The 27,843-nt window shown below is 37.3% G+C and overlaps 1 protein-coding gene across 1 annotated transcript in view; it reads right to left on the reverse strand.

The window, feature by feature from the left end:
- The window catches only part of ADAM7 (ADAM metallopeptidase domain 7), a 130,351-nt gene that overhangs the window by 74,104 nt on the left and 28,404 nt on the right, over positions 1-27,843 (reverse strand). Inside the window, exons 8-15 of the mRNA XM_051973505.1 lie at positions 25,974-26,012; positions 19,149-19,220; positions 14,637-14,806; positions 13,657-13,741; positions 10,386-10,516; positions 6,512-6,686; positions 4,332-4,421; positions 843-1,038 (exon numbers count right to left, since the gene is read on the reverse strand). Of these exons, the coding sequence (XP_051829465.1) occupies positions 843-1,038; positions 4,332-4,421; positions 6,512-6,686; positions 10,386-10,516; positions 13,657-13,741; positions 14,637-14,806; positions 19,149-19,220; positions 25,974-26,012 (958 nt within the window). The remainder of the gene's footprint in view (positions 1-842; positions 1,039-4,331; positions 4,422-6,511; positions 6,687-10,385; positions 10,517-13,656; positions 13,742-14,636; positions 14,807-19,148; positions 19,221-25,973; positions 26,013-27,843) is intronic.

The following is a 27,843-nucleotide window of genomic DNA, read 5'->3' on the forward strand; positions in this document are numbered from 1 at the left end:
TCTAACATGCCATTCTGACCACCAGTCTGACACCAGATGAGGTCTTAGGGAAAATAAATCACAGACTCAAAGACTTAAAGTTGGACAAGATTTTAGAAACTATTTAGTTATTTTAAATGTGACAAAACTAAGGCCCAAGATTTATACAGTCACACAGCTAAGTGGCTCACTGGATAGAGTAATGGATCTAGAATCAAGAAAATCTGAGTTCAAATTCAGTGTCAGACACTTGCTTACTTTGTGACCCTGAAAAAGCCATTTCATTGTTGTCTATCTCAGTTGCCTCTACTGTAATGGGGGTAAATAATTAACATCTCCCTCAGAGAGCATTAAAGTTGCGCATAGTAGGCACTTAACAATCTCTTTTCTCTCTCCCAAGTCTTTTTTCCCTCATACATAGCTACTAAGCTAAAGAGTTAAAATAGGAATTAGGCAATTTCAAATTTCAAAGTCAGTGGCCATTCCATGGAACTTCTTTGTTCATTGTGAACAGGAGCCATGATTTCATTGGTGGGGGATTATCCTGGTGAGCAAATTTCCTTGACAAACCAGATTAAAACTTGCTCTGACATTTACTGCCTTGGAGAATCTCCTGGGGACAGCAAGACATTAAGTGACTAACCCAGGATCACACAGCCAAAAAGTATAAGTAGGACTTCAGCACTCTCAACCTTGTCCTTCTATCACTAATCCCAGTTGCCTCCTTTCTTTGCATGGTAATGTTAATAAGGATGGTCACAAATGATGAGAATCTCCAAAGCCAGGATCTCCCTTGCCATTGGAAGGACCACGGCAGATAAGATGATTTCTTTCTTTACATATTATACTTAGTTGCCTCTTACCATCCTTAAACATCTCAGAACACTGATTGTCTCTTGTGGGGCACTTCCCCATGAAACAATAGCCTTCGGAGTTCTGGCAAGGGAATCCATTCACTCGAAATCGATCCACAGGACACTTAGGGGAGAAGCCATCACATAACTCAGGCAGATCACACTCATCTTTGGCTGTTCTGCACAGAATCCCAGCTTTCTTGATCTGCAGAAGGAAAAGGAGATCAAGACATAAAATATGACCTTTATTCAGTGAGACAAAACTCAGTACATGGGGAGAAATGAGATGGTTTTGCTTCATTGGATGGTGATAGAAATTAAGAACATTTTGGAGAATCACACCTCAGAACTGGGAGAAATCTTAGCGACCCTCTCCTCCAAATTATCCCTGAAAAAGAAATCCTACTAGAGTAGCCACCAGTGACCAGCCAGTCTTCACTGAAAGACCACAAGTTAGGGGGAATTAATTGCAGTAGGTCTTCACCAATCAATTCTGTTGTCGATGTCTTTCCCTTCAAGGGAAAGCCTCCCATCTACTGCCTATAATTTGTACTTGCTTATTTATATTTAATCAGCAGCTAGATATTGCAGTGGCTAGACCACTGGGCTTGGAATCAGGAAAACTCATCTTTGTGAATTCAAATCTGGCCTCAGACACTTCCTAGCTGTGTGACCCCCTGCAAGTCTATTCTCTCTTATCTAGTCTTATCTAGTTACTCATAACTAGTCTGGCAATAGTAACAATAGTTAGCATTTGAAGAGTAGCAAAACACTGCTTTGATTCTCATAAGTACTCAGGTAAATGAAATGATTATCCCCATTTCATAGACAGAGGGTTACAATGACTGGGCTCAGAGTCATACAGTTACTAGGTGTCAGAGGAAGATTTTTAAGCTCAGGCTTTCTCCAATGTACTCTCAGATGCTCCTTTGCATACTCAGTGGTATATAGATGTGGACCATTCATCCTAATATTCTATTGTTTTGATACATTTGTTGATTTTATTAGTGCTTCCTCCTTACCACCCCTCTCTCTCATTTGGCTTTCTGATTGGGAGTAAGATGAATAAAGACAGTAGGGAGGAAAGAGGAGAGGAAAAGAATCTAAGTATGTTAGAAAATATAACTAGTATCTATCTAAGAAACCAAAAAAACTTTTTTTTAGTTTGTAGGTGACCTTCATTCTTGAAGAGGACTAAAATGACATCACTATGTTAGTCAAAGAGTGTGTCTGACTGTGGCTAATCAGATCAATACAAGCTCAGAATGTTCTGCCACAGATCAGACACAAATAATCCCCATGAACATTTGGGGTGGACTCTCTAACTTTGTGCATCTTGTGTTCCTCTTAATCTATTTCAAGTTCTACTCTTTTCAAAGAGCATGGCATCTTCTCTGATGAGGGCACGCTAGGCTGGGCAGTCCTGTGACAGTGTTTCCCATATCATACAATCAATTCTAAGGTTCTTAAGAGAGATCTTGAGACTGTCCTTGTACAACTTTTTCTGACCACCTTGTGAGCACCTGCCTTGTTCTCCATAAAATCATCTTTTTGGCAAGTGTATATTTGGCATTCAAATAATGTGTCCAGGCCAATGCTCACTGCAATATAGTTTGAGTGTTGGGCAGTTTAGTTTAAGAAAGAACTTTAGTGAAGTCACTAAGTGATGCAGTTGATAGAGCATCAGCCCTGAAGTGAGAAGGACCTGAGTTCAAATGTGGTCTAAGACACTCACACTGCCTAGTTGTGTGACCTTGGGCAAGCTACTTAATCCCAATTGCCTCAGCAAGAGAGAGAGAGAGAGAGAGAGAGAGAGAGAGAGAGAGAGAGAGAGAGAGAGAGAGAGAGAGAGACAAAGAGAGAGACAGACAGACAGAGAGACAGAGAGACAGAGAAACATGAAAGAAAGAACCTTAGTGTCTGATATCTTATCCTGCCTTGTGATTTTCAGAATCTCCCTAAGACAATTCAAATGGAAGCCTGGCATGGCTCTGCCCAGGTTTCCCAGGTATACAACAACGAAGTCAGCCATTGACCATTCACCTCACATTAAAATCAATCAGTCTCTAGCTGTAACTCCAACTAAATAAGAGGTTTTGAAGGCTATTAGGCTACTTTCTTGTGGTAAAGCACCTGGTGTTGATTCTATTCCATTGGAGACTTACAAGGCAGGGAAGAGGTCCATTTCTCATATAAAAGCTGACTGAAATTTTCCAGATTATTTAACAAGAGCAAGTCATACCCCAGGAATTCAAGGATGTCCCCATGCTCCATCTCTATAAAGGTAAAGGAAATAGATTGTCCTGTGACCATCACAGGGGGTGTGTTTCTCTTAGTCATTGTTGGCAAGATTCTCCTTAATAGACTGGTCCTACACCTTTTGGAAGAAGGTCATCGAGAGCCAGTTATCTTCTGAAGGGGCTGAGGAAAGGTGATATGGTGTTTACTGCCTAACAACTTCAGGAGAAAGGCCAGGAGCACAACAGAGATCTGTATATAACATTTGTAGATCTGACCAAGAGTTTTGATTCTGTCAGTTGTGATGGCTTATGGGAAATTATGTCCAAATTTGGTTGCCCAGAGAAGTTCATCAGTATAGAAAGTCAGTTTCATGTTGGCATTCTTGTCTGGATTCTGGATAATGGACAACGAGTTTTCCCAGTCACTGATGGAGTGAAATAAGGCTGGGTGCTTGTTCCTATGTTTTCAGGCATGGTATCAAATGTCTTCGATGAGAACAAACATGGGATCAAAGTCAGCTACTGCACTGATGGTAAATTCCTCAATTTGAAAAGACAACAAACCAAAACTAAAGTAGAGGGAGTGCTGGTGCCTGATTTTTTATTTGCAGATGATTGTGCACTCAATGCAGTCTCTGAAGCTGAGATCCAAGGTACAGATCGATTTTCTGCTGCTTGTGCTAATTTTGGCCTAAGAATTAACACCATGAAAACACATATCCTCCATCAGCCAGCACCGCGTCATTCATATGTGTCTATCACTTACACAAATGGTGAAGCTTTGAATGAGGTGGATAACTTCACTTTCCCTGGCAGTATACTTTCCAGGGATGTCCATATTGTTCATGAGACTGATATCTGCATTACCATAAATAGCTCAGTGTTTGGGAGATTCCAGAGGAAATTATGGGAGAATACAGGTATTAGACAGACTACCAGAGCTGTTTATTGACCTCATTGTTGCATTCATAGGAAACGTGCACAATCTACCAGCATCATGCCAGGAAACCGAATTGCTTCCATTTGAATTGTCTTAAGATTTTGAAGATCACCTGGCAGGATAAGACATAAGACACTGAGGTCCTTTCTCAGACTAAACTGCTGACCTGATTGTTGTTTGTCTGTGAAAGCTGGATATATCTACTGATATCCCACATCCAATGAAGCAATCAGGAAAAGGGGGTGTTCTATGACTTCCTGTATCTGTCTGAAATCAGCCAAAGACAAGACAATGATAAGGTGGAAGAGGACATCCTACCTTACAAGCCTCACAACATTCTCCCCCTCCACAGGCACTTCCCGGCTTCAGGACGCACTTATTCGCCTCACAGCAAACATTGGTACAATCCTTGATGAGGAAAGAAACAGGAAAAGGTCAGAAGGCATATCATAAGTTGGTCCCTGTTTGGGACAGTTCACGACTTCTTACCGCTCCAATATATTTTCAACACATCTATGAAATAATTCTTATAAAGCACAAATGGATGGGGAATGAACAATTATATTGTGTCAACTACATGCCAGGCACCGTGCTAAGCATTTTGTACATGTATCGTTTGATCCTTCTGGCAACTCTGGATACTATTATTTTCCTTATTTTATATCTGAGGAAACTTAGGCAGATAAAAGTTGAGTAACTTGTCCAGAATCCCATGGCTAGTAAGTATCTAGGGCTAGATTTAAACTCATCTCCCTGACTCCAGACTCAGAGCTCTATGCAGAATGGTACTCCCTAGCTGCTTGTGATCCAGTGTGAGCAAGTGGATCCCTAATTCAAGAGTACTTAGGGTAAGTTAACCCCAGGAAGTTGTTTTTTAAAACAACTAGTGGGACCACTCTGTGTGGGGAAGGGTGATTGTCAGAAAGCTAAGAAAGTAGCCTACCTATAGGGAGCAATGGCAAGCTATCTTGGAGCTTCATATTTTAATTAATGAAATAGATAGGTACTATTAAACTTTGTCAAAAAGTTGAAAATATTATTGGGTCCCCCTCCAATTTCATCCATAGGGCAAAGTCCCAGTTGTCCTACCCTATTCTGTAAAATTATAACTAGAAAAGACTCTAAGGGCTATTGTTCATTTTGCAGGAGAGGAAACTGAGGTCTGGGAAGATAAAGTGACTGGAGTTATATCAGGGGATATATCCTGAAGGGTCTTCTATAGGAGTTTATAGGCTCTTTTTCACATACTCATGTTCCCTTTGAGAAGGTTGAGGAAAGGGACAGGCTTCCTTTATAAAGTCATTATAATAATTATGAAGGGAATAATTTTAGATCACGGAATCCAAGGGTTAGAATTTTCAAAGTGATCAAGTCCCAATCCTTCATCGTATAGGTGACTTTATAGATACTTGTTGGCTTGAGGAAGTGCAAATACAAGGATTTTTTTGACTCCAGGTCCAACACCCTGTCATGTCAATACATACTTCCTCCTCAGGACAGCCAGATGGGGAAAGGCTTCAAAACAAGGAGATGTGAGGTCCTGGGAACTGGGAATGTTTTGCCTAGAGAAGGATCAGAGGAGACACGATATTGACCTTAAATCCAAGGTGTCCCAAAAATCTTAGTGCCTTCTTAAGCTCCACCCTGACTTTTGGGAGACCCTATATTTAAATGAAATGGAAAGTAGAATGATTCTACTTGGCTTCAAAGTGTAAATTTAGAGTAATTACCGAAGGAGCACGGAGGCAGATTTTTAGCTCAACGAAACGAGGAACATTTTAACTGCTAGAGTTGTTCATAAATGAAAATTGCTGCTTTGGGAAACAATTAAATCCCTGTCACAGAAAGTCTTCAAACCAAGGTGGGAGAACATTTGCCATTTTCATTCCCTTCCCCTGCTGTGTTTCTGCTTTTGGGGATTTCTCTGTCATGACTCAGCTGCCTCCTCACCTTGGCATGTGTCTGTGCCATGTCACCTCCCTTTTTCCACTAAATCTTCAAGGTCTCCATGTGGGGTATGGTCCTGGGCCCTGCTGTGCTTCTGACTCAATGGACTTGGCCTTCATGGCCCTAGCAGGGATCCCATTAGTTCCCCTTTATAATACAGTCATCTCTAATACACTCTAAAAGCCTTCCCTCATTAGAAAGTTAAGATCCTGGAAGGCAGAAGTTGTTGAATCTTAGGGATCAGCACAGTGTGTGATACACAGGTGTTGTCTGCCTGTCATTTGGAGCAGGAGTTCTGGTGTTAGGACAGACATTAGGCTGGGTGACCTCTAAGGTTCTAATGGGGAGGTATTAAAAACTAGAAACCAGAGCTCTATTTGTATGAGTCATGATTCATTGATAATAACACAGGGCCTGACAGGAGCTCTGCTGAATTTTAAGACTGAATTCAAATTTAATTGCCATCGTTTGTTTGCTAACTTGTCAGGATTCTGAATTTCTGCCTTCCTGGCGTAGCTGATCACCAATAAACACCCACTCCTTCTAAGTACCTCCAAGCTGCCACAATCACACTCTTCTCCCACTTCTAATATCTGGTTCCCACACTTTGGGAATGTAATGATGTCTTTGGAAAGCGGGACGTTAAGGATGCACATGGGCTTGTAATCCAGGAGATATTGACGGTATTGGTTGCGGTTGCATTTGCTGAATCCTTGGGAGGGGATGCTGGGGATGAAAAAGCAAAAAAAAAAAAAAAAAAAGAGAAAGATTAGTAGTTGAAGACAGGAAAGTACAATGGTTGGGCTAATGGTGTGCTCCAGAAGGACACAGTCATCTCTAATACACATGAGAAGCCTTTTTGTTATTCTTACTCAGACTCTTCGAGTTCCCAATTTGGAACTGCATTTAAATACTTCTAAAAAAATTTTTTTTATCAAAAGAGATCTTTTACATACTATATGAAAAATCAATAATTCCATCAACATGCATTTATTATGCACTTACTGTGTGATAGCCACTGTGCTAGATAATAGGTTACAAGCACAAACAACAGAGCAATTTCTATTCACAAGAAGCACACATTTTACTGAGCAAGACAGTGAAAATAAATTGACATATATCTTCATGCATACATATTTGTACATATGTATGGGTTTGTAATATAAACATGTATGCAGGGTGTATGTATGTGTATGTTTCTATGAATGAATATGCACATATATGCATGTGTATGTATGTGATATGTATATTTATGCATATCGTTATTTATCTATATCTTAAAATACAAAGCAATTAAATCTAGGTAGGGATGGGGAAAAACTTCAGGCAGAAATTGGTGCCTGAACTCTATGTTAAAGAAGAACATGTTTCCATGAAGCAGAGACAAAGCAGGGAGTGTGTTCTAGGTATGGGTCATGATCAGTGCAAAGATATTAATGCCCTTCAGCCCTCTTTTCTCTAGGTTAAATATTCTCACTCTTTCAGCTGTTCTGTCCTTCAGTATTATCTGAATAGCCTGCAGCTTCTCTTTCCAAAATGTGGGCCCCCAAACCTAAGACAATGCTGTTCAAATGTATGATGTCTTCCTCTTCTCTAGTGATCCTACTCTTATTGATGGATTCTGATGGTTGCCCCCAGCCCAAATATGCCCTCATCCCAGAACCCTACAGAAATAACCATGGTTCTCAGTGGAACAATGAGTGGGTGGGCAAATTCTGTAACCACATCACCAGGTTACCACATGACTGTTACTCCAAAACGTAATACAAATCAACCAATAAGAAAGGAGCACCAGCAGAATGCACAACAGGACATTGAACTGCAAACCTCAATAAATCTTTCTCTGACATGGCACCTATGCAGGGCCCCTTGTTTGCTGTCTTTGGGTGAACCAATGCTAGTAATAATACCATTGCTATACATTGCTACCTCCTAAGTGGGTTTTTCCATATGAGTTCTAGGTAACCACATGCACATTTCCACCAAGACTTTAGGACCTCTCCATGTTAATACATTGCTCCTAAAAGCTGAATTTTTACATATTTTGTGATGCAGTCAGCACCATTTCCTCCCTAAAAATCCTTGTCTTGTGGCTCTTTCCAACAATGAGATGATTCAGATCAGTCCCAATAATCTTGTGATGGAGAGAGCCATTTACATCCAGAGAGAGACTGTGGGGACTGAGTGTGGCCCACAACAGAGAGCATTTTCACTCTCTCTGTTGTTGTTTGCTTGCATTTTGTTTTCTCTCAGTTTTTTTCCCTTCTTGACCCAATGTTTCTCATGCAACAAGATGATTGTATATGTATACATATATATACATATATATGTGTGTGTGTGTTTTAACATATATTTTAACATATTTAACATGCATTGAATTACTTGCCATCTAGGAGAAGGGAAAAAGGAGAGGAGAATTTGGAATACAAGGTTTTGCAAGGGTCAATGTTTAAAAATTATCCAGGCATACATTTTGAAAATAAAAAGCTTTCATTAAAAAAAAAAATCCTTGTCTTGCTTTGCTGGGCTACTGACTCCTTAGGAAAACTTGGCCCACCCACTGAGTGTGTAAACCTCATCAAAACACCTTGACTTGGGTTGCATACTGTCTGAGCCTAATTTTTTTCAGAGGCAACACCATGGTGCATACCTGATACCTCAACATTACTATTGTTCAGGATAGATCATAGGTCTCACCCCTTCTATAAAATTTCCTCTGATCATTCATACCCATACTAATCTTCTTTTCTTGAATTTCTAAAGCACTTGATGTCTGCACTCCAGGAAGAGGCAATGTGGTATAGTGTATAGAGCTTTAGAGAAAGGAAGACTTAGGGTCAAGTCTGACCACTAATGCACATGTGCTGTGTCACTCACTCTCTGAATTATGGGTAACTCTCTAAAATGATCAGCTGCAGGGTTGACCTGTATGTAGAAGTTTCCTTATTTGGAAGTTCTCAAGGGCCCAGTTCCTATCCCTATCTTACAAATTCGCTCTCAGTCATGTTCTGCCATATTTCTCTTTTTACCTCTGGGATGGAATACAAACCATAACCAACCATACATTCATGTATTCATGCACTATCTCTGCCATTAGAATATAATCTCTCTCTCAGTAGGAACAATTTTGCTTGTTTTTCTTTCTTTCTCTAGCAATTAACTTAATGACTAGCATGTGTTCAACTGGCACATAGTCATCTGGCACATTGCAAATTTATAATCATTTCCTTCAAAAACCTAAACTACCTTTCCAGCTCAGTTCTATATTACTCCCTACATACTTTATTTGAATTGATCTGCTCTTTGTATTTCTCATCATACACAACCTTCTTTCTTTCATCTCTATGACTTTTTATAGGCTGTCTTTCATGACTTCTCATCTTCAGCTCTTTAGAGCCTCTTATCTTCTTCAAGACCCAGCTTGAATGTTACCTTCTACCTAAGAACTGCCCCCCCAGGTAATAGCATCCTCCCTTCTTCAAACCACCCAGTGTCTATTTGGTGACTATTCTGATATATACATTGCATTCCTTATAGAATGTAGGCACCTCGAGAGAAGAGACTAATTCAAGTCTCTGTGCCTCATATTTTATAGATGCTGAATGTATTCTTTCTGATAGATTAGTTTATTGATGTATGAGCATTAGCTTGGTTTATCTAATAAGGTAATTTCTTGAGGTCCAATGCCATGAATCTCCATCTATTATGACCTCATTGGAAAGAAATAAACATTGGAAACTTCTCAGATGTTTAACAAAATTAAGTGGATGGGCACTGAGATTCATACGTAGAATTCCCATGTGAATCCAATGCCAGAATGACAATTTTCCAAATCCTTAGTGTCCTTTGCTTAAGAGGTCCAGGCTTTGGCTGTGAGGAGAGTTCTGGTCATGATTAACCTATGGGAGTCTCCTTCAATATTCCAGAGCAGTTCCTGGGAATCCTTTTCAGAGTAACATCCTTCCCATCTGAGCTCAAGAAGAAACTAGTTCCAGAAATTGGGAGATCTTCTGCATGATCTTATTGATTTACAGATCACTAATTACAGGGAATCAATTGGTCCTCTTGGATCACTGGGATCAGGCTAGGAATACAGGAGACTGTTCCAGAGCAGCTCCAAGTTCAAACTAATTGGGACTTGTGTCTATGGGCACTGATCCTGAATTTTTGAATGATTACCCTAATGAGTAATTATATAGAATTTTCAATTACATATTGTCATATTTTTTTGAGTAGGACCTTATCCTAAGCTATTTGTTCATGAGTAGAAGACAAATTAAGGTGGAGAAATACAAGAAACATTCGCTTCCTCAGGACAATAACATAGAGGCACTAAAGCAAATCGAGACCTGAAGTTATTTGGAGAAATGCCACATGTGTTCCTCTCCTCCTCATCCTCTCCCCCACCAAAAGCAAGAGTCTCACCTTCCTCCTCCATCCATTACACATCGTCCGTAGGTGCAGGCACAAGGATAGGTGTCATGCTGCATTCCAAGGCTATGAGCCAGCTCATGAGCCATTTTGTCAGCCACCATGTTGGTGTCATGTAAGTGATCCTGGTGCCATAAATGTGTATTAGTGACATCTAGCATACAATGGGTAGAGCAGAAATATAACTGATGTAGAAGGCATGAGGCACGGGACACTATGCTGAATATGATACTTACTGACCAGTGACCTTGGGCAACTGACCTCTTTTTGAAAATGAGAACAGGATAATTTGACTGACTAATTCTTAAGACTCTGCAAATTTTCATATATTGAAGTCACTTCTATCCTTGACATTCAATGTTCTGATATTTGTTTTTACAGCCCTTCCGATTTTTATGTTCTCTGTTCTAAGGTTCCTCCCACCTCTGATATTGCAGATTCTAATGTCTCTCCTGTTTCTAATTTTTTTTGCTTTAAAAACTTCCCCACTCTGGCATTTTCTGTTCTAAGTTGTCATATTCTCTTTCATAGGATAATTCCAACTCCAATATTCTCTGGTCTCAAGTCCTTCCTACTCATAATTTGTTTTGTTTTGCTTTAAGATATCTCCCAACTCTCACATTCTATGTTATAAGATTCCTCCATATTTTGGCGTTATCTATTCTAAAGTCCCTTCACTTCTTACAGTCTGTGAATTGATTCATCAATGATCTTCATGACAGCAAGAAATGATTTAATCTAACTTTCTTTTCTGTAAAATGAGGGATTGAACTAGATTTCTAAAGCATATCTTAGATTTCTTTTGTTCTATACTCTAAAATCACTTCTAAAGTCCATCCTATGTTCCAAGGTCTTTCTCAGTTCTCACAGTTTCTATTCTAAGGTCCCTCCAAATTTTGATATTCTATCTTCTGGGGGCTTTCCAGCTCTTACATTCTCTGATATTAGACTTTGTCCATTTGGTATAATGGTATTCTTTTGTATTCATAAACGGTTGCATCAAATAGCTTGCTGCTCTCTTTTTATCCTTATAATTGATTTTTGAACAGTCTACGTTCCTATCATGTACAAGATATTGTGGTGTTTACAAAGATAAAGAATGATCTTATCCCAGAAGCAGATTAACTACCTTTGAGTTGGAAAGGAGGAAGTGGAGGCTGAGAAGGTTGGGAAATATGACTGGAAAATCCAGGAAGGAGTATAGAAGCCTCAATTGACAAACCAAAGTGGAAAAGAAAGAAATTGTGTGACCAGTATTAGTGCTATCTTTATACTTTCAACTCAGGGGACTCCTTTCTAGATTCAAGTGGATGTGTCAAATGTCTACAATTTCAAGAATAATAATAACCAAAACATATAATACCTCCTATGTGAAGGTACTATAAAGTAAATTGTAAAGTACTTAGATATTTTACAGTTATCTGACTTGATCCTCACAACAACCTTGGGAAGGTGGTACTATTATTATAAGGTCATGGATCTCCTGATAGAAGCATTCTCTTCATCAAAAAAAAAATTGATGACTTGTAAGATAAATCTTAGGGAACTATCTAAATAATATACAGGCCAGGTGACATGCCCAAGAATAGAATTCAAGTGATATCTGTTTTAATATAGGGATAAATCCCAGCTAGGACATCTGATGACCTGAAAGTTGGTCCTCTGATTCTTCTGCCTTGGGAATGCTGCAATCTAGTCTATAGATCCCATATCATTAGATGATCATGCTAAATATCATAGTGAGAACAATCCAGACTATATTGTCCTGTGTTTATGATGCAAAAATTTTGGCAGTGAAATGTCACAGTGAAAAAAATAAATAAAGCCACGGACCCTTTACATGGCTGTGTTTATAAAGCCAATGTCAAGGGGATCAAGATAGTAAAATGGGACAATTTGGGCCTTGGCTTAGAGAAAAATAATCTAAACTATTTTTCCCACCTTTATTTTCTCTAGGGATCTGCATAGGGAAGTTTGGAAGTGCAGATTTTCTACCGTGTCCTTGCCAAAATAGGAGGTTCAAGTAAGAAAGGGTCCTTTGGCTTGAAAGAAATAAGAGCAAGCAAGATCCCCCAGGAATAAAATAGGAACTTAGAAATTCTGCGCGCCTCTAGCTTTCTGGCAAGTGTTTGGATGGATGTCTGAGCATGATGTATGAAGTTGTTTACACTGTATTTTCTCATCAGAAAGAAGGACGCCTTCTTTCTTTGCAGCATCAGTGATCAAGTCCCATATAAAGTATTAATAAATAATTACCATTTATGGGTACGTGACATTTTATAGTCTTGATATTTTGCCTTCATGGATCATTTATTATTATTTTTTTAAATTTTGAACTTATTCTAACTGCTTTTATTTCACCACCTTTACTAAAGTAACCTGTGAAACATTCATTCCATATTTTCCAAGAAAGAAAAGGCCAGGGCTTGCTTATTTTGAAGGGCATTTCACAAACTTTGAGCAGGAAAAAACCACAAAGGCCACTTAATACACCACATATCTGATGAGTAATCTTCTAGTCTCTACTCCATAACTTCCAATAATGGAAAACTCACTAATCTCCTAGGGGCATTCCATAGCACTATGTGTTAATCCTAATAGGATTTTATTTTTAAAGGCATATTTAAATAATAGCATTTAGAATTGGAAGGATTTTTAATAATCATTTAGTCTAAGCCCCTCATTTTAGAGAAAAGAAACTCAAATTCAGATACATTCTATGATGTGCCTAATGTTAAAGAAATAATAAGGGTCTGGGTGCAGCTAGGTGCTTCCACAGCACAGAGCACTAGGCCTGGAGCCAAAAGGACTCCTCTCCCTCAGTTCAAATCCATCCTCAGACACTTACTAGCTATGTGATCCTGGGCAAGTCACTTAACCCTGTTTGACTCAGTTTCCTCATCTGTAAAATAAATTGGAGAAGGAAATGGAAAATCACTCCAGAATCTTTGTGAAGAAAATATCAGATAGGGTCATGAAGAATCTGACATACCTGAAAATGACTGAACAACGAAAGTATCTGAGACATGATTCAAATCTAGGTCTTTTCTGAAATCAAAACTACTCTCTGTTCTGTAATGGATATCATCTTCCTTTTCTGACTTAAATCCCAAATCTGCCTCTGCACATTAGATTCATTAATTGCCCATAGGTCAACCCATAGGAAGAAATGACCAAATATATGCCATGTCTCTTCCTGAGGTGACTCTCTACAAAGTAGAATCTTTGGTTTACACCATCCTTGATCATTTTAAACAGTTCCCACCTTCACAATACTGGAGGAATGATAGGGCACGCACATCCCCCAGGGATAGGCTGTTCCTTGAGCAGTCTGTGAGAGCCAATTTCCACTGTAAGTAAGAGAGAGAAATATATTCTTCACGATGACACAAGGAATTCTTGAACCAGCATTGTTGTTGGTATGAAAATATCAATCATAGATATTATATGGTATGTTGTCTGGCAAATTACTATATGATCTGATCCTCACAACAACCTTGTGAAGCTGGGGTGATCAAAAGCCCAACTGGCTGACTTGCCATTTCCAATGAAGAGCATCCCATCTCTCACCTCTATGTCTTTGCACAGCCTCGTGCCTGGAAAATATTTCTTCCTTATCTCTGCCTCTTGCTTTTAAAAAGGGGGTCACAACAATAATTTTGAAGCTATAGATCTGGCTTCAGTTTCCCCATTTTGATGTTTTCTATCTGTATGACCTTGGATAAATCCTTTAAACTCCCTTAAAATGGATTTCTTCATTTGTATCAAGAGTTTTTATTAGATATTCTCTAAGATTCCATCCCATATCCAGTCATTTTTGATTCTCAGGTGCCATCCAAGTAGAGATAAGTACAACTAGGGCTGGTTCATAGGACCCTGATGCCTACATAATGAGCACAGGCCATAGATAAAGAGAAGAGGTGTTGAGAAATAAGGGAAACTCAGAGGAATTTTTCCTTCTTATTTCACTTGGTCAAACTAAAATAAATTCCAACGTCAGTGTCATTTTATCTATTATTCATCAGAGTTTGGAAGAAAAAAATTACTTTAATAAAAAATAACAAAAGAGAACATTGGGAAATTCACAGTGACTCAATGCAGTGTACTAAACTATGACACTGTCCCCACCCCCACAAATCCAAATGGATTTCCTCCCAGAAATATTTGTCTGCAGAGCAGAGAGGAAGGACTCCCAGCCCATAGATATCCTGTCCAATGTCAAGGGAAAAGAGGAAGATCACCCACCTGAGTAGTTGAGCATGATCAAAATTCTTTCTTTTTTTCAAGGTTGTTTCCTGCCAGCCACCAAAGTAAAGAAGGGTAGTGCCCAGGTTTGAATTGACTTCTATTTTATCTCCGTTTGTCCACATCTCAAGACCAACCAAGATCACTTGAATATTCAAGGTCTTATAAAGCTGTCCAAAGGAAAAACAACAATAACAACAATTTTGTGTCAAACTCCTTCCTTCCTTCCTTCCTTCCTTTACTCTGTTTCTCTTCCTTTCCTTCCTTCCCTCATTTCCTCCGCTTCCCTTCCCTCCCTCCCTTCCTCCCTTTCTTCCTTTCTTCCTTCCTTCTTTCCTCCCTTCTTCCTTTCCTCTCTTCCTTTGACACTTGTTAATTTTCTTCAATAATTATATTATATATTAGGAACATAAAGATAAAAGTGAAATATTCCTTGACCTAAAATATATTATATTATGCTGGAATCAAAAATGTTTTTTGAAGAAAAGAACACCCAGAGTTATCAGTTTTAGTATTTTCTAGGACCTGCAAACTCTTTCTGGGACATTTCTCTGCCATATTTCTGTGAAAGCTGACCCCTCTTTCCCTTTCATTCATCTTTATGTATTATTGTCTTTTCCCATTAGAATGTAAGCTCCTTGGGGTTAGGTATCCTACATTTTTAAAATGAATATTGCTAGAACTTAACACAGTAACTTGCACATAGTATGATATTACATGAAAAAGCATTTATTAAATATTTCTTAGATTTCAGACACTGTGCTAAGTACTAAGGAAACATTAAAAGTAGACAAGTAGATGGTGCCATCTCAAAGAGCTGGAAAGATAATCTATTTCTCTCTCTCCTCTCTCTCTCTCTCTCTCTCTCTCTCTCTCTCTCTCTCTCTCTCTCTCACACACACACACACACACACACACACACACATATATATGTATACATGTGTATATATATATATATATATATATATATATATACACACACATATATATGTGAGTATATCCACAAACCTACAAATACATACATACATAAGTGCATACATAAAGAGAAACAGCAAGAAAGAAACACATTGAAAGAGAATCTGTTTTTGTGTTTCCTGTGCTATAGAGGCAAAGATAGGCAAAAATAATCCCTGTTCAAGAAGAACTCATAGAGGCAGGTAGGTGATGTCATAGTACATAGAGTGCTTGACTTGGAATCAAAAAGACTCATCTTCCTGAATTCAAATTTGCCCTTAGACATTTATTAGTTAAGTGACCCTGAGCAAGTCATTTAACTCTGTTTTCTCCCTCTGGAAAACTAGCTGGAGAAGGAAATGGTAAACACTCCACTAACTTTTTTCCCAAATGGTGGCACAAAGAGTTAATCACGATTAACAACATCAAAAGAGGAGTCTGTAGTTTAATGAAGGAATCAACATGCAAAGAAATATGTACAAACAATAATATTGGGTAAATTGGAAATAATTGATAGAAGAAAGGTACCAGGATTAAAGGAGACTGGGTAAGACTTCTTATAGGCAGAAGTATTTTATCTGGAACTTGAAGTGAGCCAACTAGTAGAACTGAAGAGGGAGAATACTCCAAAATCGATAGAATATCTTTTTAGGGAGTAGGAAAGAGCCAACAGAGAAAGTGTGAGTGTGTTTGAGTGGGGAGAAGGCAGCATAGGTTTTAAGAAGACTGAACAACTTATGAAGATATTTGAATGCTACACAGAAGACTTTCTATGAGAAAAAAAGAGAGGAGAGGAGAGGAGAGAAGAGGAGAGGAGAAGGGAGGAGAAGAGAGGGGAAGAGAGGGAAGCAGAAGAGATAGTTTGTGTGTGAGAGAGAAAGAGAGAGAAAGAGAAACTGTCAGATAGCTTCTAGCCTCAGGATAGTCCCCAGACCAAACTCCTGAGACAGTTGTGATAATCTTTTCAGTAATAACCAAATTCTGGAGACTACTCCTGAGCCATATAATTAGCATGTCAATGATTGAAAGCTGGATAAATGTATCTCCTTGCTTCTGTCTTTCTGCTGAATTCTCTTAGAATTGACTCCACTTGTAATAAGATTATAATTACAATAAACTTTGTCTCTTGGCAAGGAGAGAGAGAGAGAGAGAGAGAGAGAGAGAGAGAGAGAGAGAGAGAGAGAGAGAGAGAGAGAGAGAGATACAGAGACAGAGACAGAGACAGAGACACAAAGCAAAAGAGAGAGAGGCATTGGAGTTTGTTGAGTAGATGATTAAGAGTGTCAGACCAAAGCTTTAGGAAGATCACTTTGAAAGCTGAGTGCAGAATATACTGGAATGAGAAAAAAACTCATGGTAGGAAGCTCAACCAGTAGGCCACTGCAAAAGTATGGGCGTGAGGTTATAAGGACTTGTGCCTTGGGTGATGATAATATCACAGAAGAAAAGAAGTTATATTCAAGAGATGTTATAAAGATAAAATCTCCTGGTGTTGACTTTGGGTTGAATACGGTGATGAATTGAGGTGAAGATGAGTGCAGAATTGAGTATGACCCCAAGAGCTGCAAGCCTTTGTGATTGGGAATAAGATGGTGCCCCCAGTAGTACTAGGGAAGTTTGGAAGAATAGATGGCTTTGCAGAAAAGTGTATTCTTGTACTTGTTCAGTTTCAGCTGCCTACAGGGCATGCAGTTCAAAATATCCAATAAACAATTGGAGATATGAGACTAGAGAGCGAGAAGAATATTAGGGCTGGGAAAATCAATTTATGAATCATCAGCACAGAAGTATTTACTGAAGCCATAGGAGGGCAGCTGTAGTGGGCCCAATATGCATAGTTCCATGAGAAATTTTTTCAGCTCTATTCAGCAGAACCTGAGTAGGAAGGAAGGAGGCAGATGATGGAATAAATCAGGGTTTCATTTTGGCAAGAGATGAGTGGCAATAGGGCAAAAGGCATGAGATTCAAGAATAGAGAGTACTGTAGATTTGGACTGATTCATTAAATGATAAAGAATGGGAAGATAAAACAGTAAAGACAGAGCAGTAGTTGAGGCCTGAAACCTCCATTGGACTCTATTTGGGATTTTCTTGGTAAAGATCTTGCAGTGGTTTGCCATTTCATTCACCAACTCATTTTACAGAAGAGGAAACTGAGGCAAACAGGGTTAGTGACTTCCTCAGGGTCACACAACTAGGAAATGTCTGAGGCCAGATTTGAACTCAGAAAGATGAGTCTTCCTGATTGTAAGTCTAAGACTTTGTGCACTATAGCACCCTCTACTTGCCTTCTAGCCCCTCAGAAAGGTAGAGAACTATTCAATGAAAGTACTGGAAGTCAAGATAATTTATCATTTTCATGAACATGGATTTGAAATCAGGAAGACAATTTTTGATTGGGACAAATCCTTTAGGCAATCTCTACCTTATTAACTTTAACCATAAAAGAAAGAGATAGGGTAACATTCTCAGCCACCATTTGCTCTAAATCTTTTCTCCCATAATGCCTTCTTTCTAAAACAATCTTCATTCTTCAGTATCTATTTACATGTGAGAAACAGCATGGTGTCATGATAGTGAGCTAATCTGAAAACCTGGGAAATCTGGGGGTGAGTCCTGTGAGAAACACATTCTTACCATTTTACCGTGAAACCTTGACAGTAACTCCTGCACCTTCGTGAGCCAGGAAGCTCTCTAAGACTGTAGCAGAAAATGTGATGACAGTATTGGTAAAGGATCTTTTTTTTGCCTGAGAGTTCCTTCCAAATCAGCAAAAGCACAAATCTAGTCTTTATTCTCCTTTTACTAATAGTATATTTATATGTTCCCTATGATAGCTAGCATTCTGTATTTTTTTGTCATAATGCCAGGCACATAGTAGGTGCTCAATATATGCTTAATGATCTATTATGAGTCAAACATATAATTTATACTTAATAAACACATCATGATTAATATGACTGAGCATAGTTTATTCATCTGTAAAATTCAGATGATGAGCACGGTAGATAAAGGGCCAGGCTTAGAGTCAGGGAGACCTGAGTTCATTTCTGACCTAAGATACTTACTAGATGTATGATCTTAGGCAAATCACTTAAATCCTTTTGCCTCAGTTTGCTCATCTGTAAAATGACCAAGAGAAGGAAATGGCAAACCCCTCCAATATGTCTGCCAAGAAAACCCCAAAGGTGGTCACAAAAGACCTGAAATTACTGAACAACAGCAAAACTAAGATAATCATATTTATGACAACAGATATTATTGGCAAATTGTTCTAAATAAGCCTACTTTCATTTATGTGTAGAAATAAAGGAAGAATTTAATTTTGGAACCTGGGGACTCCTGGCATAGAATATTGCTCTATTAAGGCCGTTTTCAACCCATCTGGTCCTAGGGAGTTGCCTGAGATAATTATTTATAATGAGATCAAGAAATAATGAACACAATTAATGAGCAGAATTTGTCTTGTAGATGCTTCTACATTAGTGTTGTTCCAGCAAACCCAGGACCTCTCCATGGTACTTGAGCTTCAGTCACACTGAAATGTATCTTACTTACCATGTTGACGAAATTAACCATGCCGAAAATCCGGGTCCTCAGCCATTTCTGCAGATGATTGTGTCTTCGGTACTGGAAATACAATTTTGGGAAGCCTCTGTTAGACACAAAAAGAAAAGCTCTAGAAAAGAGCTTATACATTTCAAGATGACCCAACACACTAATGGCTCTGGGATCTTATCAATGTAGCTGTTTCTATCATTGATGTGGGTAACAATCCATTCATGCCTATAGCCAAGAAAAAATCCAATAGTGGAATAATGGAAGAAAAAGTTGTTTTTCCTCCTCTTATAGTGACTTTTAATCAATTCCTGAAAAAATTCTGGCCTTGTAATCAGAAATGAGTCATAGATTCTTCAAACATGATATAGTGCAATGTCTATTTGAACAAAATCCTTATAGATTATATATAATATATAATATTTATATATATAAGTATATAATTTATAAATCATATAATATAATCCTTATAAATTATAAATTATTAAACCTTAGTTTAAAAATCCCTGGGGCACCCAGATGGTATTGGATATAGGGCACAGAGTGCCTAGAGTCAGAAAACTCTTCTTCCTGAGTCCAGATCTGACCTTAAACACTAATTATGTGATCCTGTGAAAGTCACTTAATTCTATTCACCTCAGTTTCCTCATCCATAAAATGAGTTGGCAGAGAAAATGACAAACTGCTCCAAGAAAGTCCCGAGGGGAATAACAGAAGAAATGTTAGAAAGGTGTTCCTGACATCAAGCTTAAATCATCTTTGCAACTTCTATGCATTCTTCTGCCTTCTGGGGGGAAATGTAATCTAATACATCCTTAAGATGACAGTCCTTTAGTACTTGAATATAGCTTTGAAATCCTCCCTGAGTCCTCTGTTCTCCAGGTTAAACATCCCCTTTCCTCAAACTAAAATTATTTAGCACCCATCACCATTGTGTTATTCATCTCCATTAACTCTCTAGCTTTGCAATGATCTTCTTTTTTGACTGTCATGCTCATCTGAACACAAAGCTCCAGAGGAGGTTGGATGAACAAAAAATATGGCTAAACTACCACTTCCTTATCCTTAGAAGATAACCCCTACTGCTACATAGTCACTGAACCATTAATAACATCAGTTTGAGTATAATCATATAACCAATTCTGAATCTATTTAATTGTATTATCTAGTGCCCATCTCTCCATTTTCTCAATGAAAATGGTATCGGGGGCAGCTAAGTGGTACAGTGGATAGAGCACTAGCCCTGAAGTCAGAAGGACCTGAGTTCAAATCTGGTCTCAGACACTTAACACTTCCTAGCAGTGTGACCCTGGGCAAGTCAAATAACTTCAAATGCCTCAGCAAAAAAACCAAATGGTATTAGATATAAGATACTTTATTAAAATTGCTAAAATCCAAGTAAACGATATCCCTAAATTTTCTTCATTGCTTAATTTAGAATCTTGTCAAAAAAGGAAATAACTATTGTCTAACATGACCTGATTGGAATGAAATTGTGCTGGTCCTTGTAATTATTGCTTCCTTTTCTAGGTGTTTAGCAATAATCCCTTTAATGATGTAGTCTATTATTCTCCTAGGAGTCAAAGTCAACCATTCTATTCTATTGTTGTTTTTTTCTCCTTTTTTTTTTAAATAAGATTAACATTTGCTGTTTAGCTATAAAGGACCTTGTTGTTGGTTTATTTTAGTTGTGTCTGACTTTCCATGATCCCATTTGAGGTTTTCTTTGCAAAGATAGTGCAGTGGTTTGTCACTTCTTTTCCCATTTCATTTTACAGATGAGGAAATTGAGGAAGAGAATTGCCCAATATTACACAGTTAGTATATATCTGAGACTAAATTTGAACTCAGATCCTTTGGATTCCAAGATAGGCACTCTATTCTTATACTGCCTACCTGTCCAGAAAGGACTTTGGGGATCACATAATACATTTCTTCATTCCACAGAATAGCAAATAGAGGTCTAAATTTTAAAAAACAACATATATTTTGAAGTCATACAGTATGGTTATGGCAAAGCATGAAGTAGAAGTCAGGACTGCTGACTGTCTCCAGTACCCTTTATGCTAATATCTTTCTATGATTTGAGAGACATAGAACCATAGTATTTGTATTGAAAAAGAGCTTAGAAACCCAAAGGATGAGGAAGCTATGTTGAAAAGATTTGCCTTATTTACTAAAGCCTGCTGGTCTCTTTTTCCTCATCTATTACATGAGTAGACTACAACTAATATGCGTGTTTCTGGATAGGATGGAAAGAATTATCAACTGAAGAGTAATGGAATAAGTATTGATTAAGCACTGGTCCAGCTCTGGTTAAGTACTTTTCAAATATTATCCCATTTGATCTTCCTAACAACTATGTGAAGTAGATAATATTATTGACCCTACTTAGCAATTGAGAAAACTGAGACAGGTAGAGTAAGTAACTTCCCCAAGATCACACAACCAATAAATATCTAAGGCTGGACATGAACTCAGATTTAATGACTACAGATCCAGCCCCCTGTCCACTGTGCCACCCCTAAGAAAACAAGCCTAGATAATTAGAACTCTTTAAGTGATCTAATTCACAATTCTTTTGAGATCTGATATTACAGATCCTTCCTTTTCCTTCATTTATTTCTAATCTTGTCTTGTTTAATGTTTACTTTTGGCATATTAATTTATTTTCTTATAATTTATTTTTTCAAACCAAATTTCTTTTGTTTTTCCTTTTTTTTTTTTGCTTTTTTATTTTTAATTTTTTGTTTGTTTTGGAGGCAATCAAGATTAACTGAATTGGCCCAAGGTCACATAGTTAACAAGAATCTAAAGCAGGATTGGAACTCAGGTTCTCCTGACTTTAAGGCCAGTGCTTTATCCACTGTGTCATCCAACTACCTCTCCTTTTTTTGCTGCTATTAATGTGCTTTTAGGGATCTGTCATTGCCTCTTTATGCTAATTACAAGAGATGGTATCACAGAGGAGAGTCATCCTTAGATTCAGGAAGACGTATTCAAATCCAATTTCAGACATATATTAGTCATATGATCAGCTAAACTTTTAATTCTTAAGGAAACTCTCTACGAGTAATTATTGGTGTTTTTTGCATTCATATCACAATTATTTCCAGAAGTATTCCATGATCCCTTCTCCATTGATCAAAGATCCACTTTCATTGAAGCAGTTTTTTCCCCCTATTATAATGAAAATACCAGTGTAATTTTAAGAAATATATATATATATATATCTCATAGAGACAAAACTGAAAGATTAAATTGTGAGTTCTTTGAGGCAAGGAACTTTCTTTTTTGTTTCTATTTGTATCCCTAGTCTTTAACACAGTGCCTGATACTTAGTAGATATGCAATAAATGTTTATTGACTGATTAGAAGACGTGTTAGAAGCCACCTAATCTGACTCCATTTTACAGATGAAGAAACTGAAGCTTCCATCAGCAGTGAGATTTTCTCAAGTTATCATAAGTAGTATCAAGCCCAGCTCATGCCCCTGCTCCATGAGGCCTCCCATGAATCCCACACGTATTGATGTGGTACAATTCTACCATAATTATTTTTCATAAAAGTTGTTGCTATTTCTGTAATGTGATTTTTCATTGTCAGTATTATTCTACAAGTTATTTAAGTCTTCCAATAATTGTGAAAGGCTATCTGAAAATGGATAAAAACAGAAAATTTGATTAAAGACAACAGATTAGATAACTGAAAATTAGAATCAAACTGTCCCCTCCCTCCATCACTTGTGTTTATTTAGTATCTCATGCACTTATTTCTGAACATGTCACATCCTCCCCTTAAAATTTAAAGTATTTGAAAGTAGGGAGTGTTTCATTCCTGTAAAATGCATTAAAAAGATCCATATATATTATATACAATGTCATAAATCACAAGAGAAAGAACAGTTGGGAGTTCCTCAAGAGCATAGCCTTTTGCCTTTGTATACCCACCATATACAGTGTCTGGTTCATAGAAAACACTTAATAAATGTTTATTGACCAATTATTTAATTTTTAAGTGTCCATAAAGTTTGATGGTAACAAAGTGAAAAAATGGGATCAGGCCCATTATATGTGCATGTATATGTATGTATGTGTACATATATACACACATATGTGTATATACACATATGTGTACATGTGGTGTATTATACATGTATCGGTGTCATATACATACTATATACACATATGTATATGTGTGTATATGTGTATAAAATGCTACATGCATTATACAAATATATGCACAGCATTTTGAGAGAGAAGGAAATGAGAAAGGAATATGGTAATCTAGAAAGGGTTTATTTTGAATATGTATCTCAAAATCTTTAGCTAGAAGATGTACCTATTATGACCATAGCTTTAAAAATCAAAGAGAAGGAAGGTGGAATGTTGAGGAAAGATGGTATTGGGACAAGCTAAGAGGTATAAGCTCTGATTGCTATCCATGAAGATGACATTTAAAGAGATCAGAGAAAAGAAAAATCAAAATGGATGGACTTCTTACTTTTGAATTGTCAAGTGTTATTTTATGAGGAAATCCTAAAAAGATAGACATATGAGAAGTCTTTAAAGAGCCTTAAGTAAGCTGGAAGATTCTTTCCTGTGATTATTGAAGAGAAGACTGATTTTTAGAAAGAACACAAAATACTCAAAAAGACTTTAATCAGTATTTGTAATGATTGAATGAAGTAAGAGGTTCCAGAGAAATAAAAAGGAGTCCTCTACTGTTATAATGAAGGTTTGAGGGGACTCTGGTGGTTATGCTGGTTATAGCAAAAATATCATATATAACTACATATGTCTTCATGCTTTTAATGCTGTTGTTCATTTATAAATGTCATGCACCAAAAAATTGTAATGTCTAATTATACACAAACAAGAATAACTATATTTGGGGAAATTTTCTCCATTTTATTAAATGAATTTGAGCTGAGACAATCTGGCTAATTAACTTGGTTACAAGATTATTAATGAGAAATAGGTTATCACACTATACTCCTAGATTACTATGGATCTTCAGAAGATAAGATGAAATATGTAGAAAAAATGCAATACATGCATATAAATACACATATGTACTCTACTACAAACAAAGGGTCATGGGATCATATCTAACCTGCTAGATAGATAGATAGATAGATAAATAAATGGATGCATGGATGGATGAATAGACAGATACTTAATGTGTTGAATGATCTAAATAGAAACATCATACGAAATCAAAAAACACTAAAATATTTATCCCAATTGTAGAGACTTGGAAAATTCTAAAATATTCATCAAATAAAATGGAAACTATAGAATGGATTACTTTTAGCATATAAAAGATTTTTCACAACAAAAGGAATGAATCCAGAACATTCTTTAAAAAAAAGAAAGGCATTTTAAAAAAAATAACATCACTGCGATAAAGCTCTCTGATAAATATCTGAAAACCAAAATTTTGAAGGAATCGAAGCAAATTAATGATAATGATCATATTGATAATAATTAGCATTTATATGTATTTTAAGACTTGCAAAGTTATTTATGCATATAATCTCATTTGATCTTCACAGTAACTCCCAGAATGAGCACCATTATTATCCCTATTTTACACAAGAGGAAACTGAAACTGAGAGGTTCATGACTTGCCCAAGAACACACAAGCTACTATTTTGAGGCCAAACTTGAACTCAGGTCTTCCCAACTCTAGATCCAGTGTTCTATGCATAATGATACCACCTAGCTGTAAAAACAATAAAATTGAAATCTATTTCCAAATTGACAAATGTCAGAGGCCAAAAATAGGTAGTATTTGTCAAAAGAAGCAAACCTGGAATAGCAATATGGATCTTGGAATGAGAAAAAAACTTAATTTGATTCCCACTCTCAACACTTCCAAGCCTCCATGGGCAAATCATTCACCCTCTCTAAGACACAGTTTTCTCATCTGTAAAATAGTGATAGTAATCTATTGTTAGACTTTAAAAAATTAATAGATGAAGAAAGCATTAAAAATTCAGGAAGTCATAATGTGCACATTACAGAGTATTTGTTTCTTCTCTCCTCAACCTTCTATCCCATCCCTTCATCTCTACTGATTAACTGAAGACCTAAATTTAGCAACAGAAGCTATCACCAGTCTCTTCTCCCTAAATTTATACCTCAAGTCCTTTCAGGAGGTGGTAATCCTTGCTAACACTAGCTCCTCTATTTAAAGAAAACAATTTTTGGTGCCATGTATTTGTATCGCTATAATTTCTGGAAATACTCCAAAACCCCTTCCCTATTTATTAAGGGAAAAAATACCTGATTGATTAACTCTTCTGACAATGTACCATATCTTGTAAGGAGAAAATTTGCCCCTTACTTTCTTTCAAGCTAACATCATAGGTCTCTTCTCCCTTTCATAGCAAAATCCAAGGAGAAGAGGCAGAGGAGAACTATTGACATTTGCTGCTTCCAGTCATTTACTTCTCATACTCTCCTCAGCCTTTTTCAACAGTTCCTGGCCTCATTACTGACTGAAATTGGATCACCAGTTTCCTCCTTGGTGTTATAAGACCACTTTCTAAAATATATAATCCTCCACAAAAGCAAGTTGATGTTTTTTTTTTTTATTCTTCCAGATCTTAATCCTATAGTCCTATAGAACTCTGAAAACACAGAGTAAACACCCATCACAGAGACACCCATCACAGAGACCCTCCAGGTGGAATTCACATTGGAACTCTTCAGTCAAAACTCCAAGAGGACCCACTCCAATATTGTTCAATCTCCAAGAGCTATAAGTACATTTACAGAACTGTTGGATGACCAATAGTCCATTCCTCTGAAAACTTACCAAGGCATGATCAGCAACAATGAAGAGTTCAATGTACTTCTTTTCTTTTAGGTACAGCTGCATCTTTATGAGAGATTAAAAGGAAACCATTAATATGTCCCTTTTTGTCGATGCTTTTCATCTAAATAATTCCACAACATGGAGAAATCAGTTAATTAAGATTTTACAGATAAAGCAAAGGAAGCAGAAAGGGGCATAGTTGAAGAAATGGAGAGTAATATCTACAATATAAATATGACTCACTTTTCTGACTCATTTCTCTATTTCTCTATCATTTTTTTTGCCTCTCTGACACTCTCAGTGTCTCTCCCTTCTGTTTCCCTTCATTCTCACCTCTTCTCTTTTCTCTCTCCTCTTCTTTGATATCTTCTCTCTCACTTCCTTTTTCATCTATAAGTCTTTCTATGTTTTTCTCTCTCATGCCTATCTTTTTAAAATTGTTGAATTGTTTTAATTTTTCTGGTTATGCATGACCATTAACTTTTTAAAATGCATATTTCTTTATGAATAATTTTGGGAGAGAAAACTCAGGACAAAAGGGAAAAATCACGAGAGAAAAAAAAAGAGATGTGAACACAGCATGTGCTGATTTACATTCACTCACCATAGTTCTTTTTCTGGATGCAGATGGTATGTTCTTTTGTTTTTTATCATTCCTTTTTAATTAAAGTTTTTATTTTCAAAACATATGCATATATAATTTTTAACATTCATCTCTGCAAAACTTTGTGTTCCAAATTTTTACTTCATTCCCCTATCCCTTTCCCTAGATGGCAAGTAAGCCAATATATGTTGAACGTGTGCAATTCTTCTACATACATGTCCACAATTATCTTGCTGCACAAGAAAAATGAGATCAAAAAAGGGGAAAAAATGAGAAAGAAAAAATGCAAGCAAACAACAACAAAAAATGAAAATAATATGTTGTGATTCACTCTCAGTTCCCACAGTCCTCTCTCTGAGTGCAGATGGCTCTCTTCCTCACAAGACTATTGGAACTGGCTTAAATCACCTCATTGATGAAAAAAGCCATGTCCGTCAGAACTGATCATTGTATAATCTTGCTGTTGCTGTGTACAATGTTCTCTTGGTTCTGCTGATTTCACTTAGCATCAGTTCATTTAAGTCTCTTCAGGCCTCTATGAAATCAATCTGCTGATCATTTCTTATAGATCAATAATATTCCATAACTTTCATATGCCATAACTTCTTCATTCATTCCCCAATTGATGGGCATCTAATTATTTTCTAATTCTCTGCTACCATCAAAAAGCTGCTACAAATATCTTTGCACACATTTGCTAGCCCTTTGGGTAAAGTTCTAAATTGCTCTCCGGATTGGTTTGATCAGTTCCTAACTCTACCACTAATGCATTAGTGTCCCAGTTTTCCCACCTCCCCTCAAATATTCATCATTATCATTTCCTGTCAGTAGATGACATTTTTTATTCAAAGTGTTTTGGGACTGCTTTGGATCACTGAAGCACTGAGAAGAATCAAATCTTTCAGGGTATTGCACATCTTGCTATTACTGTGTACACTATATTCCTGGTTCTGCTTCTTTCGTTCAGCACCAGTTCATGTAAATCTTTCCAGGCCTTTCTAAAATCAGGTTGCTGATCATTTTATAGACCAATAATATTCCATTACCTTCATATACCACAACTTATTCAGCCATTCCCCAATTGATGGGCATCTATTCATTTTCCAATTAGTTGCTAGCACAGAGCTGCTATAAACATTTTTGCACATGTGGGTACTTTTCTCTGTATCCCTTGGGATACAGATCCAGTAATGGCACTGCTGGGTCAAAGGTTGTACAAGTTTGATAGCTCTTTGGGCATAGTTTCAAATTACTCACCAGAATTTC

Source organism: Antechinus flavipes, chromosome 2 (genome assembly GCF_016432865.1).
Source record: "Antechinus flavipes isolate AdamAnt ecotype Samford, QLD, Australia chromosome 2, AdamAnt_v2, whole genome shotgun sequence".
In the NCBI taxonomy this organism is placed as follows: Eukaryota; Metazoa; Chordata; class Mammalia; order Dasyuromorphia; family Dasyuridae; genus Antechinus; species Antechinus flavipes.